This window comes from Mustelus asterias, chromosome 7 (genome assembly GCF_964213995.1).
Source record: "Mustelus asterias chromosome 7, sMusAst1.hap1.1, whole genome shotgun sequence".
NCBI lineage: Eukaryota > Metazoa > Chordata > Chondrichthyes > Carcharhiniformes > Triakidae > Mustelus > Mustelus asterias.
In genome coordinates, this window is record NC_135807.1 from 95,167,478 (window position 1) to 95,185,957 (window position 18,480).

The 18,480-nt window shown below is 45.3% G+C and overlaps 1 protein-coding gene across 1 annotated transcript in view; it reads left to right on the top strand.

Moving 5' to 3' along the window:
* Positions 1-8,538: 8,538 nt before the first annotated feature.
* Positions 8,539-18,480, top strand: part of mal2 (mal, T cell differentiation protein 2) — a 43,306-nt gene continuing 33,364 nt past the window's right edge. Inside the window, exons 1-2 of the mRNA XM_078216494.1 lie at positions 8,539-8,737; positions 8,826-8,996. Of these exons, the coding sequence (XP_078072620.1) occupies positions 8,609-8,737; positions 8,826-8,996 (300 nt within the window). The 5' untranslated portion in view covers positions 8,539-8,608. The remainder of the gene's footprint in view (positions 8,738-8,825; positions 8,997-18,480) is intronic.

Sequence of the window (18,480 nt, forward strand, 5' to 3'; positions counted from 1 at the left end):
TCTTCATCTAGCTACAAGCTAGAATAAATTTTACAGCTGCTTTTCCCTCATGAAATCTAGACTGAACTGCCTGCTTCTGTCAGCAAATTCAAACAGTTAAATTACACACAAGTACATTCTAAGCAAGGCTGCACCCTGAATCATAACTTCCACGGAAACAGGGCATGCTTTGGGATAATTCAACTAGAAATGCAAACAAGTGACAAGTGGGAGGGAAAGGTTGGGGAGAGGCTAGGTCTGGATTTGTAAAGATTTTTGTTAAAATGCTGTATTAGACAAATGATGATGTGGGATGGAGAAGCAGGACAACAGCAAGCTAAAGAGACCCAAAGCTTTATAGATTTGGCTGCAGAAATATTAGCAAATGGGCACAGCATGCCTCTGGTGCCACCTCAACTGGTTTGCATTCCCCATTGGTCCCGGTCTTCTCTCTCCAAAAAGCAGAGATCAAGCGGGATTGCTACGGAGGAACCCATTTCAGCATTATTGTGGCTGTTAGGAAAAATAGCTGTGTACAGCATTCCCAATCTGAGATATCATGGATCTGCAAAGTGTCCAGGCACAGTATATACGTATGTGAAATGCATATACATATAATCTGTTATATAGTATATATGTACATAGAGAGAGGTTTGTTGCTCCAGCGAGGAATGCTGACCTTGAAGATCAGCTGTAACACTCTTAGGGGGAAGGTTACTGGAAGGCACATTTCAGGAGATCCTACAGATTGACAGAGATGGTGAAATGATCTGATTGTCATCGAAACCAAGTGGGATGGGAATGGGTGACTGCCTATAGGAGGGAAGAGGACACAGGAGGAATCAGCACAGGAAAACACGGAATGTATCCAGCAGACATATCATTCTCAACAACAAAGATGAGAACAGGGACAGAAGCATAAAGAAGAGTAAATAAGAATGTCTCATTGATGTAGACCAAGTAGTTGTTCATGAGAACGGCAGACAAGAATTTGAGGAGATTCTACAATTAGAGCAATAGATACTATGCATTGCATTCATGATCAGAAGCACATGAGCTGGAAGAAGATCTGAAGCCACAGTCCGAAGCTTCTACAGTTCTTCCATGCCAATAAAAGTCACAATAGCATTCAATTTTGCCACCAGTAGGTGCCACAGCTGTACATCATCCAATAGATGCAATTAGGGTTACTGATGGCTTATTCTTAACATGGCACTGAGACACATAAGGCAATATTAGGTCAGATGACCAAAACCTTGGTCAAAGACATAAGGTGGGATCTTCCGGCCGCACTCGCCTCGAAATCGGAAAATCCAGCCTGAGGTCAACAGACCTTTCTATGGTCCGTCCCTCACCCGTTCCAAATCCCGTGGCAGGCGGAACGGGAAAATTTAAGGCGTGTAGGAAAGGAGGAGAGTGAGAAGTTTCAGAAGTGCATTCAGAGTTGGGTCCAAAGCAACTGAATAGAACATAGAACATTACAGTGCAGTACAGGCCCTTCAGCCCTCGATGTTGCGCCGACCAGTGAAACCAATCTAAAGCCCATCTAACCTACACTATTCCAATATCATCCAATAACCATTTGAATGCTCTTAATGTTGACGAGTCCACTACTGCTGCAGGCAGGGCATTCCACGCCCTTACTACTCTCTGAGTAAAGAACCTACCTCTAACATCTGTCCTATATCTATCACCCCTCAATTTAAAGCTATGTCCCCTCGTGTTACCCATCACCATCCGAGGAAAAAGGCTCTCACTATCCACCCTATCTAATCCTCTGATCATCTTGTATGCCTCTATTAAGTCACCTCTTAACCTTCTTCTCTCTAACGAAAACAAACTCAAGCCCCTCAGCCTTTCCTCACACGATTTTCCCACCATAGTGGAGACATTAAAACTGGGAATGCACAAGAGGCCAAAAATGGAAGAAAATAGGAACTAGCGATCCTCAGAGATCAGTTCCTCAGGGATCAGTGCTGGGACCTTTGCTGTTTGTAATATACATAAATGATTTGGAGGAAAATGTAACTGGTTTGATTAGTAAGTTTGCGGATGACACAAAGGTTGGTGGATTTGCGGATAGCGATGAGGATCATCAGAGGATACAGCAGGATATAGATCGGTTGGAGAGATGGCAGATGGAGTTTAATCCAGACAAATGTGAGGTAATGCATTTTGGAAGGTCTAATACAGATAGGAAATATACAGTAAATGGCAGGACCCTTAAGAGTATTGATAGGCAAAGGGATCTGGGTGTACAGGTACACAGGTCACTGGAAGTGGCAATGCAGGTGGAGAAGGTTGTCAAGAAGGCATACGGCATGCTTGCCTTCATCAGCCGGGGCATTGAGTTTAAAATTGGCAAGTCATGTGGCAGCTTTATAGAACATTAGTTTGTCCGCACTTGAAATATAATGTTCAATTCTGGTCGCCACACTACCAGAAGGATGTGGAGGCTTTGGAGAGGGTACAGAAAAGATTTACCAGGATGTTGCCTGGTATGGAGGGCATTAGCTATGAGGAGAGGTTGGAGAAACTTGGTTTGTTCTCACTGGAATAACAGAGGTTGAGGGGCGACCTGATAGAAGTCTACAAGATTATGAGAGGCATGGACAGAGTGGATAATCAGAAGCTTTTTCCCAGGGTGGAAGAGTCAATTACTAGGGGGCACAGATTTAAGGTGTGAGGGGCAAGGTGTAAAGGAGATGTACGAGGCAGAGTTTTTACACAGAGAGTGGTGGGTGCCTGCAACTCGTTGCACGGGGAGGTAGCGGAAGCGGATATAGTAGTGACTTTTAAGGGGCTTCTTGACAAATACATGAATAGGATGGGAATAGAGGGATACGGTCCCTGGAAGTGTAGGGGGTTTTAGTTAAGTCGGGCAGCATGGTCAGTGCAGGCTTGGAGGGCCGAAGAGCCTATTCCTGTGCTGTAATTTTCTTTGTTGGAGCAGGAGTAGGCAATTCAGCCCCTCGAGCCTGCTCCACCATTCAGTCCGATCATAGCTGATCTCATCTCGGCATCAACTTCACCTTCCTGCCCACTCCCCATAGCCCTTCAACCTGCTACCAATTAAAAACTTATCTCCTCCTTAAAGTTGCAAGTGTTAGGGCATCCACTACACTCTGGGGTAGACAATTCCACAGATTCACAATCCTTTGAGTGAAGTGATTCCTCATTTTTGTTTTTAATCTGCTACTTCTTAGCCTAAAACTATGACCTCCCATTCTAGAATGTCCAACAAAGGGAAACATTCGCTCTATGTCTATCTTGTCAATCACCTTTAACATCTTATAATACCTCAATTAGATCTCCTCTCATTCTTCTGAACTCAAGTAAGTATAAGTCTAAATTTCACAATCTCACTCCATAAGACAAATCCTTCATTCCTGGAATCAACCTAGTGAAACTTCTCTGAACCTCCTCTAATGCATTTACCTTATTCCTCAAGAAGGGGACCAAAACTGTGCACAGTTCTCTAGATGCGGTCTCACCAGTGACCTATACAGTTGCAACAGCATTTTACTACTTTTAAAGTCTATTTCATTAGAAATTAATGCCAAAATTCCATATCCCTTCCTGCTGAACCTCCATACTAACTTTCTGTGATTCATGCACGAGGACACCAAGATCCCTCTGCACCAAAGCATTTTGAAGTTTCTTTACATTTAGATAATAAGTTGCCTTCTTATTCCTTTGACCAAAATTAATAACCTCACAGTTATCCATGTTAAATTCTTTCTGCCAAGTTTTGGCCCATTCACCTAACCTATCCATTTGTAAATTTCACACTTCCTCAAAGCAACTTGCTTTCCCATCTATTTTAGTGTCATCTGAAAAAATTGGCTATAGTACATTCTATCCCTGCATCGAAGTCATTAGTATGTGCTCTGATAATCTGTTCAGCCAATAACTCTCACAAACTCCCACACTAGCCCTGCAAAGCACGGAGTCCATTACACATACCTAGCACATTGGAAGATGACTGTAGTTCTTGCAAACCAATCATCTCAGCACATCACTGAAGGAGTTCCTCAGGGTAGTTGCTCAGACCCAATCATTGTCACCTGCTTCATCAAAGACCTTCTTTCCATCATAAGGTCAGAAGTGGGCTTATTCGTTGATTGCATAATGTTCAAGTTCCACTCAGAATTTCTTACATAATGAAACAGTCAATGCCCGCAAGCGGCAAAACTGGAACGACATCCAAATTTTGGTTGGTAAGTGGCAAGTAACATCTACACCATATAAGTGCTAAGCAATGACTATCCAGTGACAAGCTAATCAAATCACTTCCCATAGACATTCAATTACATTTAATTACATTAATAGGCTATTGTTCAAGCTATCTTTTGACACCCCAGTAGATTGCAATCAATCTTCCCATATCCAAATGTCTGGTTTAACGGCCTCCCCCAGCCTGAGACATAAGCAATCTCACATTATAGAATTCTCCTCCCAACATTTATATGAAGGTCATATCTGTCATTTGGATAGTCGTTTTTTGTCTTCCTGTCTAGAACTAATGGCCTACAACTTGGTGTCCTGATATGCTTGTCTTTGCACTTAAACTGTTTGCAGGCTTTGTCGACTTGGTTGTCTCTTTAACCCTGTCTCTGGACATGGTTATTAATATGGCTACTATTTTCCTTCATGGTTATTAGTATGGATATTATTCCCCCTCACCTGCACATTGTTTCTTTTCAAATAATTATGAAATTCCCTATTAAATGTCTCAATCAAACCTATCTCCACAACATTCTTGGGCAATGTATTCCAGACCTAACTGTTTCCTGTGCAAAAATGCTTTTTTTCTCATATCACTTTTGCTTCTTTTACCAATTACCTTAAATTTGTGCCCTCTGGTTCTCGATCCTGCTGCCAATGGGAACAGTTTCCTCCTATCTGTTCTGTCCAAGCCCCTCACGATTTTTAATGCTTCTATCAAATCTCCTTTCAGGCTTCTTTTCTCCAAGGAAATGAGTCCCATAAAGTACCCAAGAGTCCACTTGCACATATATCACCATTCTATCATCATCATTGGTCACAATCTTGGAATTCCCAGCCTGGCAGTGCTCTGGGGGCACCTTCACTACACAGACTGCATTGGTTCAAGGTGGCTCAACTATACCTGCTCAGTAGGGATGGGCAATAAATGCTGGCCTTGGCAGTGATGCCCACATCCTGAGAATAATAAATACAATGATTTAGTGTTGATGGTGTTGCAGAGTCCATTCGCAGAAAAATAGCTGGAATGGGTACAGAAAATGGTAGTAACACATCCAAATAGACTCCCCAAGATCTGTCAATGGTAGCACACATACCAGAAAGCTGACTATTCCAGGAGGTGCCAATGGCCAGCACTCAACTCCATAAGCAGCTACTCCCCAAAGGATTTGTTTTTGCTGACAAGGCTCCTCCTCACCCAACCCTTCCCCATTTTGCTGCATCCATTCCACAAAGAACTAATATTTTATACTGTTCCTCCCTTTCCCTAATCACTGGTTCACCAATCGCTTTCCATGTGCCAGATCCAAATTCAGAGCTGTTAGTGCAACAGGTTCCTTCCTGCTGAGGTTTTAGTGTGGAAGGCCAACTCATCCTAACCTCACCCCATTGCTTCTTACTTTGGTGGAAAAGAAAGAGGGCTCAACCTTGGCACCACTGCCACTACCCCTAAATTCACTGAATTACACTGAGACCCTTCCTCTCCAGTCGAACTTGAGTTTCTGCCATGACCGGGATGTTGGGGACAGGGAAGAGAGTTTCCCGCTTTCCTCGGGCCTTCACTGAAATGAAAATCTTAACCATCTGAAAGAATGGATGAAGAAATGAGATATTCTCCAGAACTCCCTTTATCTTCACCAAAACTATGCATCCCATGTAGGCAAATGGTAAGTTTCCTATTTTAACTCCCTTCTTTGCCCTCACAATATGCTAAGGGAAGTTTCCTTCCCTTTGCTCCCCTGTCCCCGTCTCCTCCCCCCCCCCCCCCCCTCGCCCCGCATCCTTCTTTTCACCCCATCCTCCTGTTTTCACTATGGTTAGGTGCATTGGCCATGCTCAATCCTCCCTCAGTGTACCGGAGCAGGCGCTTTGAGAGTGGCAACTAGGGGATTTTCACAATAACTTCATTGCAGTGTTAATGTAAGCCTACTTGTGGCACCAATAAATAAACTTTATCCTCACCCCTTTTTCACACATTGTTGGTAATATTAGCAATGTTAGCAGATCTGCCTTGAATAATACAAAGGAATACAGACAATTCCTTCAGAACAGCGGGTAAGGGATTTTTCTGTCAGGGATTATAATGAAACGTTTGTTAACGGAAAGTTGCTGCATCATTTAACTTTCAGGGCATTGCAAGCTTGATTTTGCGCGGGTTGTTGTCAGGGACAATACCCAATGATTCTTACCTGGATACTACAAACAACGCCTGTTGCTGTTACTCACAACAAATCTGGCTAGGCCACTTAATCCTGAAATCACTAAACATTGTTCGCTTATAAAACATGCCAGATCCAGCTGAAATATGATGCGACCTTAAAAACGTCACCAAGGGCACCCTGTGTTTGCCTTTCTGCTCAGACGTGTTCTCTCGCAAGCACAATCGCTGCTTTCAAGGACATCTTGACACATTTTACTGGGTGACCGCTTATATTTACGGCATAGGTTTTTGTTTCTCGCAGCGCCCAATTATTGCATTGGAATGCTTCCCTGTCCGGGATTATAGTGTTCAAGACACAATTCAAATAAATGGCACAACTAATCTCACTATCACCCATCTCTCACAATAAGCACTCAGGTAAGCGGCCTGAGGCACGGTGCTGTACTTCTCCCCATTGGATCAGCCAGCCCAGTGAGCTCAGTCGGGGGGAGCGGGGCTGTGCTGTGTTGTGCTGGTCGGAGCTTGGGCTGGGCTGGGATGTGTTAGCAGAGGCTTTATCGAGGGCTGAGTTGAGTTCGTTTCGGTGATGCTGACGTCTGCTGTGGGAGTGGCTGTGCTGCAATGGGCGGGGCTGTGCTGGAGTGGGCGGGGCTACGATGGTGTAGGTGAGGCTGTGCTGGAGTGGGCAGGGTTGTGATGGTGTGGGTGGGGCAGTGATGGTATGGGTGGGGCTGTGCTGGAGTGGGCGGGGCTGTGCTGGAGTGGTCGTGCCTGTGATGGTGTGGACGGGGCTGTGCTGGTGTGGGGGGGGCTGTGCTGGTGTGGGCGGGGCTGTGATGGTGTGGACGGGGCTGAGTTGGTGTGGACGGGGCTGTGTTGGTGTGGATGGGGCTGTGATGGTGTGGACGGGGCTGAGTTGGTGTGGACGGGGCTGAGTTGGTGTGGACGGGGCTGTGATGGTGTGGGCGGGGCTGTGCTGGTGTGGGCGGGGCAGTGCTGGTGTGGGCAGGGCTGTGCTGGTGTGGGTGGGGCTGTGATGGTGTGGACGGGGCTGAGTTGGTGTGGACGGGGCTGTGTTGGTGTGGATGGGGCTGTGATGGTGCGGACGGGGCTGTGATGCCGTGGACGGGGCTGTGATAGTATGGACGGGGCTGTGCTGGTGTGGACAGGGCTGTGCTGGAGAAGGCAGGGCTGTGCTGGTGTGGACGGGGCTGTGCTGATAGGACAGGGCTATGCTGGTGCAAGCGGGGCTGTGCTGGTGTGGGTGGGGCTGTGTTGGTGCGGGTGGGGCTGTGTTGGTGTGGGAAGGGCTATGCTGGTGCAGGTGGGGCTGTGCTGGTGTGGGTGGGGCTGTGCTGGTGTAGATGGGGCTGTGCTGATGGGGTGGGGCTGTGCTGGTGCGGGCGGAGCAGCGCTGGTGTTGATGAGCTGTGCTGGTATAGATGGGGCCGTGCTGGAGGGGGTGGGGCTGCGATGGTGTGTAGATGGGGTGGGGCTGTGCTGATGGGGTGGGGCTGAGCTGATGGGGGCGGAGCAGCGCTGGTATTGATGAGCTGTACTGGTGTAGACAGGCCTGAACTGCTGTGGGCGGGGCTGTGCTGGTGTGAGCGGGGCTGTGCTGGTGTGGGCGGGGCTGTGCTGGTGTGGACGGGACTGTGCTGGAGGGGGCGGGGTTGTGCTGGTTTAAGATTTATAATTTTAAGTTTATTGATAAGTGTCACAAGTCGGCTTACGTTAACAATGCAATGAAGTTACTGTGAAAATTCCCCAGTCGCCACACTCCGGTTCCTGTTCGGGTACATTGAGGGAGAATTTACCATGACCAATGCACCTAACCAGCACGTCTTTCAGACTGTGGGAGGAAACCCACGCAGACATGGGGAGAATGTGCAGACCCCACAGAGACAGTGACCCAAGCCGGGAATTGAACCCGAGTCCCTGGCGCTGTGAGGCAGGAGTGCTAACTGCCCTGCCACCCACGTGGGTGGAGCTGTGCTGGAGGGGGAGGAGCTGTGCTGGAGTGGGCGTGACCAACCCAATGGGGGTGGAGCCATGTTGATGTGGGCGGGGCCATACCAATGGGGGCGGAGCCATACCAATGGCGGTGGGGCCATGTTGATGAGGGCGGGGCTGTTGCCATGTGGGCGGGGCTATCCTGGGATCAGCAGCACCTGTCCTGCCCGGGCTGTATCAGGTGCTCTCTCACACACCTGTGCTCACGCAGTCTCTCTCTCCGGCACCATGTCCGCTCCCGCCACCACCCCCAGCCTCAACTCCAACACTGTGGCTTTTCCGGCCCCGCGGCTAACCTTACCTGTCGGAACATCGGTGCTGCAAACCTATTCCGGAGCTTTAATCTGTTTGGAGATTGTGAGTAGTGGGTAATAATCGTTACAAGAGTTGCTGGGCGGTGATGTTTACTCAGTAAATCTCTCTCTCTCTCTCTCTTTACCTAAAGTTGTTCGGAGGGTTGGTGTGGATTCTAGTCGCCGCCTCCAATGTGCCCGTGCCTCTGATGCAGGGCTGGGTGATGTTTGTGGCCGTCACCATGTTCCTGTGCTCCACCCTGTACCTGAGTGTGTATCTGTGCGGACTGGCAGAGCGGCTGGACACCGACTGGAATTTGGTGGTAAGTCAATGCCCTTCCCTCATTGTCACCCAGTAATGGCTGGGCATCCGGACTCCAAGTACTCAGTCCCTCACAATCTAACCAGCCTTAAAAGTCTGCAAACACATGGACAATATCCACCCTCTCCTTTTACCCTGTCTGTGCAATCTAGCTAACATCTGGTCTAGCTTGTAACCAAACACCTTTTTGTGAATTAAGTCACATTGTCTGACTGTCGGTATAGAGTGGTATTGCAGGGTGCCACAGCATCCCCAAAGCGGTTCTACTTTGATTTGCTAACAGGACTAGTTTCTTCACCTGAAGAAACAATTGTTCAGAAACTTGGGCATATGAAAGAACACTTTACTGACGGTCTTTGGTTTGGATGTAACTTACTGGTAGAACATCAAATGCCCAGAAATGGGATCATTACACTCGAGTGCATTTCCAGTATTTTTCTCTTCACAAACTTTATCTTGTGTAATTCCAGCAGGAGTACTGGATAGTAATCTGATCTCTTATGTTTCTACCTCTGTATTGAGGTCAATTTAATGCCTCAGTTGCTGTCTCAAACTTAATTGAAAATTCAAACAAAACCTTCCTGATCTGATTTATTCTGACATCACTGGTGCTTTGGGAGTTATTTCTGGCTAGATTTTAAATATTCTAGTGATCATTTTCCATTTAGAGAGTACACTTTAATGTAGTCCAAGTGTGTTAAAATGCTTCACAGAAGTGTAATCCTAAAACATTAACACAAGGTGATATTGGGTCAGGTAACCGAAAGCTTGATTCGAAGTATGTTTTATGTAGGCACGGTAAGTAGTCTCACAACACCAGGTTAAAGTCCAACAGGTTTATTTGGTAGCACGAGCTTTTGGAGTGCTGCCCCTTCATCAGGTGAGAGACTACTTACTGCGTCTACCCCAGTCCAACACCAGCAACTCCACGAGATGTTTTCTGCAGAGAAGAGAAGATTAGAGAGCTGAACACATGCTTACTAGTGCAGATAGATATGTTACAAGCTACAGTTGGAGGTAAGCAGAGTTCTTGTGAAGCTGGAGGGAATTACAGAAATAGGGAGGGGCAAGACCAGGAGCCAGTGTAAGTTTGCAAGCATGTTTTTTTAAAAATTCATTCATGTGATGTGGTTGTTGCTGCAAGGTCAGAATTTATTGACCATCCTTAGTTGCCTTTGATAAGATGGTGGGGAGTTGCTGCTTGGATACAATTTAATGGCTTGCCTGGCCAGTGTGAACCACGTTGCTGTAAATCTGGAGTCCCATTTTTCTGTACTGAGTATGGAAGACCGATTTCTTCTTTTTCTGAAGGACATTGGTGAATCAAATGGATTTTATGGCAATCTGCTAGTTTCATGGTCACCGTTACTAAGACTAGCTATTTTATTAAACTGATTACTTAATTGAATTCAAATCCCCAGCTACAGATCATTCGTGTAGTTCAAATACATGCTACAGCATCCTCATAGTACCATGGCACAGTGGTTAGCACTGCTGCCTCGCAGTGCCAGGGACCTAGGTTCGATTCCCAGCTCAAGTGACTGTGTGGACTCTGCACGTTCTCCCCTGTGTCTGCGTGGCTTTCCTCCGGGTGCTCCAGTTTCCTCCCACAGTCCGAAAGACGTGCTGGTTGGGTACATTGGCCATGATAAATTCTCCCTCCGTGTACCCGAACAGGTGCCAGAGTGTGGTGACTAGGAGACTTTCACAATAGCTTCATTGCAGTGTTAATGTAGGCCTACTTGTGACTAAGAAATAACAAAGAATGAGACTGTGGATTTTTGGGCAATGGAGTTTTAAAGGAGCTCAGGTCTATGGCAAGTGGAGATTTCAGATCTACCTGGAGACTTTGTACCTCTAATTCATTTTTGGTATTCTAGGTATGATCTCAGCAAAGCTCTATGTTTGTAGCAAGACTCCCTTATTCCTGTACCCCCATCTCCCTTGCAATAAAGGCTAACATACCATTTGCTTTCCTAATTGCTAGCTGTACCTGGGGGTTAATTTTGCTTTCCTTCTGAGTACATTCGAGTCATGCTGTTCATCAATATTTATAAGCTTCATACCTTTTTAAAAGTATTCTGCGTGTCAATCTAATGATTGAAGAGAATAACCTCGCACTCCCCACATTATAATCCATCTGTCAACTTGTTGTCCACTCGCTTAACTTGTCTGTATCTCATGGCAACCTCTTTTGTGCCCTTCTCACTGCTTGCAATCCCACTTAGCTTTGTATTATCGGCAAACTTTGATTCATTACTCTTAATGACTTGGATGCAAAGGCAGATTGTAAATAGCTAAGGCCTCAGCATTGATCCTTGAGGCACTCCAATATACATGGATTGTCAGTGTTAAAATACCCCATTTATCCTAAGTTTCTGCTTCCTGTCTGTTAACCAATACTCTACCCCTGCTAATATATCACCCCCAAGTCCATGAGCCCTTATCTTGTGTATTAACCTTTGGCACATTCTTTAATGCTTTCTTTGGAAATCCATGTGCACTCTGCTTATTCCTTCCCTCTTGTTACTAGTTACATTACTAGCCCCACTAGTTATATTCCTGAAATTCAGCATATTTATCAAACAGGATTTCCCTTTCATAAAGCCATGTTGGCTTATTTTTTAAGTGCGTTATTAAGACTTTTAAATAATAGATTCTAGCATTTTCCCAAAGACTTATGTCTGGCTAATTCGCATGTGGTTCCCTGTCATCTTCTCCCTCTTTCTTCGAATAGTGGTGTTACATTTGCTAATTTCTGATCTGCTTGGATTTTTCCAGAATCTCGAACTTTGGAAAATCATAACCAGTGGATCCACTCTCTCTGCAGCTCCCTCTGTTCGATCCCTATGATGTAGACCTTAAGGTCATTGGGGTTTGTTGGATTCTAGTCCCTTGAATTTTTCTGGTACTTTTTCTTTGATATTAATTACTTTTATTTTAATTTCCCGGCTCTTAACCTCTAGGTTACCATATGTTTTTGGTATGTAACTTCAGTCTTCTACTCTGAAGACTGAGCAAATGTTTTATTTTGCTGCCTGTGCCATTTTCCCCACACTCTGATTATTTTTCCCATCTCTGCTTCTAAGAAACTACTAATTACTTTTCTATTTTGCATACTTGTAAAAGCTCTTAGAATCTGCCTTTATATTCCTGTCTGGTTTACTCTCATTTTGCTTTTTCCGTTTTTATCAACATTTTAGTGACTATTTGCTGATTTCATAAATACTCCCAATCTTCAGTATTGCTGTTATTCTTTGTGACATCATAAACCTTGTCTTTTAATGTAATGCCATTCTTAACCTCCTTAGTAAGCCACTGATTGATCCATGTTGCTGAGGTTTGTTTTTTCAATGTAATGTATTTTTGTTTTGAATTGTTTTAAAAATATTTTCCACTGTTTAATTGCCACCATTCCTTTAAGTCAATTTTTCCAGTCCACCTTGGCCAGCTCTTCCCCCATACTTATGACAATTAAGATAAATTTTCATTTTTATGATCGCTATTTCCCTGTAATTAATTCTGCCTCATTGCCCAATGTTAGGTATAAAATAACTTTTTCCCTAGTTGGTTTCACAACGTATTCCTTCAGGAAATTATTAAAAGATTCTACAAACTCATCATCCAGCCATCTTTTGCCAATTTGATTGGTCCCATCTTAATGAAGATTCCTTTGTTACAAGATACAATAATATTTTGTTCATATTCAGTCCAAAGATAAAACTACAGCTAGGGAATCTATCAGCTACTCCCACCAGTGGTTTTTTTTTTTTGACTCTTACTACTCCTAAGGTCCATCCATACAGATTCTACATCTTGATTTTCTCAGCTAAGAGTCTTTTTCAGTAATGTCCTTATGTCATCAGGGCTACCCTTCCTCCTTTTACACTCTGTCTGTCTTTTTAAAATGCTGTGCCCCCTAGAATATTTCCTTTCCAAACTTGGTCACCTTGTAACCACGTATCTGTATTGGCAGCTGGATCATAGAATCGCTACAATGCAAAAGGAAGTCATTTGACCAATGAAATGGTTTTTCTTGGGTACCGGGATGATGGTCATCTTCTTGAAGAAGGTATGGAGCTCATTGTTGTAAAGAGAGATTGAAGATGTCTGTGAATACCTCCGTCAGCTGATCTGCACAGGATCTGAGTGCACATCCGGGCGGTTGCTTTCTGTGGGTTCAAGAAAGCTGCTCTGACATCTGCAATGGAGACCCCAGATACAGGTTCATCCAGGGCTTCCAGGGTGGAGGGCATGCTCTTGCTGACCTCTTGCTCAAAACGGGCGCAGAATGCATTGAGCTCATCAGGGAGGGGTGTGTTGGAGCCGGCGATTTTACATGCCTCTCTGAGCATCTTATCCAGGCCACACACCCCCCCCCCCCCCCCCCCCCAACACCCTATCCCATAACAACATGCATTTACCCTACTAATCCCCCTAACCTACACATCTTGGGACACTGGGGCAATTTAGCATGGCCTTTCTACCCAGCCTGCACATCTTTGGACTGTGGGAGGAAACCGGAGCACCAGGACAAAACCCCACTGACACGGGGCAAACATGCAAACTTCACACAGATGGTCACCCAATTAAACTCAGATCCCTGACGCTGTGAGGCAGTAGTGCAAACCATTGTGCCAAAGTGCCACTGGTTCATCTATCGTATTATGGATGCTCCACAATAAGATAGATCTAAGGAGATCCATCAAAGATGTCAAAAAACAATACCGGACCAAGCTAGAGTCCCAGGCTAGTCACACCAACCCTTGCCAACTATGGCAAGCTCTGCAAGACATAACAGGCTACAAGATGACGGCATGTAAAATCGCCAGCTCCAACGCACCCCTCCCTGATGAGCTCAATGCCTTCTATGCCCGTTTTGAGCAAGAGGTCAGCGAGAGCATGCCCTCCACCCTGGAAGCCCTGGATGAACCTGTACCTGGGGTCTCCATTTCAGATGTCAGAGCAGCTTTCTTGAACCCACGGAAAGCAACTGGCCCGGATGGGGCACCCGGATGTGCACTCAGATCCTGCGCGGATCAGCTGATGGAGGTATTCACAGACATCTTCAACCTCTCTTTACAACAATCTGAGATCCCTATCTTCAAGAAGATGACCATCATCCCAGTACCTAAGAAAAACCAAGCAGCATGCCTATCAGTCGGTGGCTCTGACATGCATCATTATGAAGTGCTTCAAAAGATTAGTCATGGCACAAATCAATTCCAGCCTCCCGGACTACCTGGATCCACAGTTTGCCTACTGCTGCAACAGGTCCACAGCAGACGCCATTTCCCTGGCCCTGCACTCAACCCTGGAATACCTAGATAACAAGGACACCTATGTCAGACTCCTATTTATTGACTACAGCTCAGCCTTCAACACTATTATTCCCACCAAACTCTGTGGCCTGGGCCTCGGCACCTCTCTCTGATTGGATCCTGAATTTGCGGACACACAGACCACAATCAGAAAGGATAGGCAACAACACTGCCTCCACGATCATCCTCAACACCGGTGCCCCACAAGACTGTGTTCTCAGCCCCCACTATACTCCTTATGTATCTATGTGCAGCCAAATTCCCCTCCAATTCAATTTTCAAGTTTGCTGACGACACCACCGTAGTGGGTTGGATCTCAAACAATGACGAGACAGAGTACAGGAATGAGATAGAGAATCTGGTGAACTGGTGCGGCAACAATAATCTCCCTCCATGTCAACAAAATGAAGGAGATTGTCATCAACTTCAGGAAGCGTAAAGGAGAACATGCCCCTGTCTATATCAACAGGGATGAAGTAGAAAGGGTCGAGAGCTTCAGATCACCAACAACCTGTCCTGGTCTTTCTCTCTTCTTTCCCCCCCCCCCCCCCATTCCGACACTATAGTTAAGAAAGCCCACCAATGCCTCTACTTTCTCAGAAGATGAAGGAAATTTGGCATGTCAGCTACGACTCTCTTCAACTTTTACAGATGCACCATAGAAAGCGTTCTTTTTGGTTGTATCACAACTTGGTATGGCTCCTGCTCTGCCCAAGATGGCAAGAAGGTCGTGAACGTAGCCCAATCCATCACACAAACCAACCTCCCGTCCATTGACTCTGCCTATACTTCCTGCTGCCTCGACAAAGCAACCAGCGTAATTAAGGACTCCCCGCACCCCGGATATTCTGGGCGGCACGGTAGCACAGTGGTTAGCACTGCTGCTTCACAGCTGCAGGGTCCCGGGTTCGATTCCCGGCTCGGGTCACTGTCTGTGTGGAGTTTGCACATTCTCCTTGTGTCTGCGTGGGTTTCCTCCGGGTGCTCCGGTTTCCTCCCACAGTCCAAAGATGTGCGGGTTAGGTTGATTGGCCAGGTTAAAAATTGTCCCTTAGAGTCCTGAGATGTGTAGGTTAGAGGGATTAGCGGGTAAATATGTAGGGGTAGGGCCTGGGTGGGATTGTAGTCGGTGCAGACTCGATGGGCCGAATGGCCTCCTTCTGCACTGTAGGGTTTCTATGATGATTTCTATGATTCTCTCTTCCACCACCTTCGGGAAAAAGATACAAAAGTCTGAGGTCACGTACCAACTCAAGAACTACTACTTCCCTGCTGCTATTAGACTTTTGAATGGACTTGCCTTGCATTAAGTTGATCTTTCTCTACACCCTAGCTATGACTGTAACACTACATTCTGCACTCTGTCGTTTCCTTCCCTTTGAACAGTATGTTTTGTCTGTATAGCGTGCAAGAAACAAAACTTTTCACTATGTTAATACATATGACACTAATAAATCAAATCAAAACACATTCAGGTAAAATGACTTCAATTTTTTTTATAATGCTGTTCATTGTATGGGCTTTACTCTCTACTTTCATGATTAAATTCTTTGTCCTTTTCTGGCCCCACACAGATTGTATTTACCAACATCCAATATACTTTGTTACTGTTTAAACTTTTATTTGTGGATTACTAAATTTCCCTTCACCACCTCCCCTTAGTTTAAAGCCATTTTTTCCTTACTCTGACCACATTTTCTGCTATACTTATGTTTGTACACTGTCCCTTCTTGTCATACTCTGGTTGCCATTGCCCTAATCGCTACCTAGGCACTTCTCCCTCCATGTGAGCCCTCAAATTCTCCTCCCTCCCCCACCAAGTACCCAGTTTAAAGCTCCCTGTTTGCCTATACGACGCACTAGGATACCCTGCTATGCAGTTTGCAGGGCACTTTGGTTAAGACTGGAGGGATGACAACATAGATGAGCATTGCAGCAGGTGAAACAACAATGACAATTGAAGTAGTCTGCATTTATGGTGGAAAGGATGTGGTGTCAGACTTTCAGTAGGGGGATGGAAACGTAAAGGGACCAGAGTTGGTGGCAAGAGCTGAAGGCAATGGTTTTGCACTTCCCAAGAAAACCACAGCTTAACTAAGATTGGATATCAAGCAAGAAATCTGATGAGGGACAGCTTTAGGGGTATTGAGGTAGAACTGGGTAGAGCCAACATGTATGGAGGCACTCTGGTGCCCCAAAGACCCACCAGAGGCCTTGTTTGGGGCAGTCTGGAGGGTCCGGTTGGAGGCAGCGTATGAACTAACTGCTGGAAAATCTCTGGCTATAACTGAATAGGTAAGAATGGGACTATGTCAAGACAACATCACTAAGTTTAATTAGAGGAGGATGGTGTTGGCAATCATATTAAATACTGCAGTGATTGAGAAAGTTAAGGTAGGATTGTGCGCCACATTACAGCATTTCATTTGTGCCTTTGGGACCATTTCATTGATGTGACAGGGACCAAAAGCTAACTGTAAAGGTTCAAATGTTGAGTTGTGAAAAAGTTAGGTAAGGATTTGGGAGCTGAGAATGCTGTCAAAGACTTGAGAGGAAAGTGAAGTTGGAAATAGAATTGTAATTTTCAAGGACAGAGAGGTCAAAGCGAAGTTTTGAATCAGAAAATGATGGTGGGTTTGAAAACCAGGGGAAACAGGACTTGAGAGGGGACAATCAGCATGGAGCTTTGAAGCCAAGTTGGCTAGTTAGCAGTCCAGAGGGTACAGTGATAAAGCAGGAGGAAAGTCTTGTGGACAAAATGAGCTCAGTGAACACTAAGAAAGATGGAGAATCTAGTGAAAGATGTGTCAGGCCTGGACAAGGAGCAGGAAACTTGGTATGCTGTGTAAGGGATGAGGCAGAAACAGCTGTGCAATGCTCTCAGTCCGAGAGGCCCTTCCTCCTCCCTGGAAATGCCATTTAAGGAGGTAAAAATTGCTGGTTTGGAGGACAACTGAGCCCAGAAGCTGTTTGGGAGGCAGAATACATTAGGACCAGTTCAAGGGTGGGGTGGGACCACATCACAGATCAAACTCAATGCCCCACATGTTCACTTTACATTAAGAAATCGATAGCTGCAAGTCAACTGTTTGAAGTAACTGCATCTTTGGCTTGGATAAGCAAATTTAAGACCACCATGAGAACTGATACTCTGACTCAGAACGTTTATTAGTCTTCACTTTTACTTTTTCCTGATCCAGGAGCCTACAGTGGCAAAAGAGACATAAATAGGAGTAAAGGTAGACAATGTGGCCCCTTGAGCCTGCTCCACTGTTCACTAAGGTTGTGGTTGATATTCTACATCAGTGGTTCCCAACTGGTGTGGCACGAACCATCCCCACCCCCACCAAGCGTGCTGTGAAAAAAGATTCAAAATTCATGTAATTAAATTAAAACTAACCTTTAGTTCTGTGGTTGGCATCTCCAAGACCCAACAAATCTTGGGCCTCCCACGCGTGTCCTGGTCTGGATTTATGTTGGTCAGGCCCATGTACATGACCATGTGCTCACACAAAAAGAGAACTCAAAGGGGGCAGAAACCCTGGGAGGATGGGAGAAGTTGTGAAGGATAAATGAGTCAAGATTGGCCTTTTGGTTAAGATCAAGCCTTGGATAGGGTGCAAAATCTTATCTTGTCAGCTTGGATCTTGTTTGTCTCTCTTGTGGGGACCATGAATTGGATTCAATTGGAATTTGAATTTAGCTTTTAGAGCGCGCCAGGAATGGATTCCGGTCCAATCTGAGCATTGGCTTTCTAATTTTAAGGGTGGAGTAAAATATTAAAACAAATCTTGCATCTGATGCACAGATGAGTAAGAGACTGTAATCACCATAAATAGCGGAACTTGCTGGCTAGGCTTGATTCTTGGTTTGTATAGAATTGAGCGATTTGCAGGTAACAGTTCAAGGATGGTTGATATAGCGAAAGTAGATGAGTTCATTATTATATGGGCATGATGGGCTAAATGGCTTCGTACTGTAATGATTTTATGGTGTAGAAAAAAGAAAATGTGAAATAAACTCGGCAGAAAAAGACTTGAAAGCAGAAGAACAAAGACAGCAAAGCATAAATTTGAGCAAAAATGAGTAGCTTTCATTTTCCACTGGGCTTTAATTTGTAGCTGTGAGTCAGTGCAATTAGCTTAGGATAAGATATACCTCTTG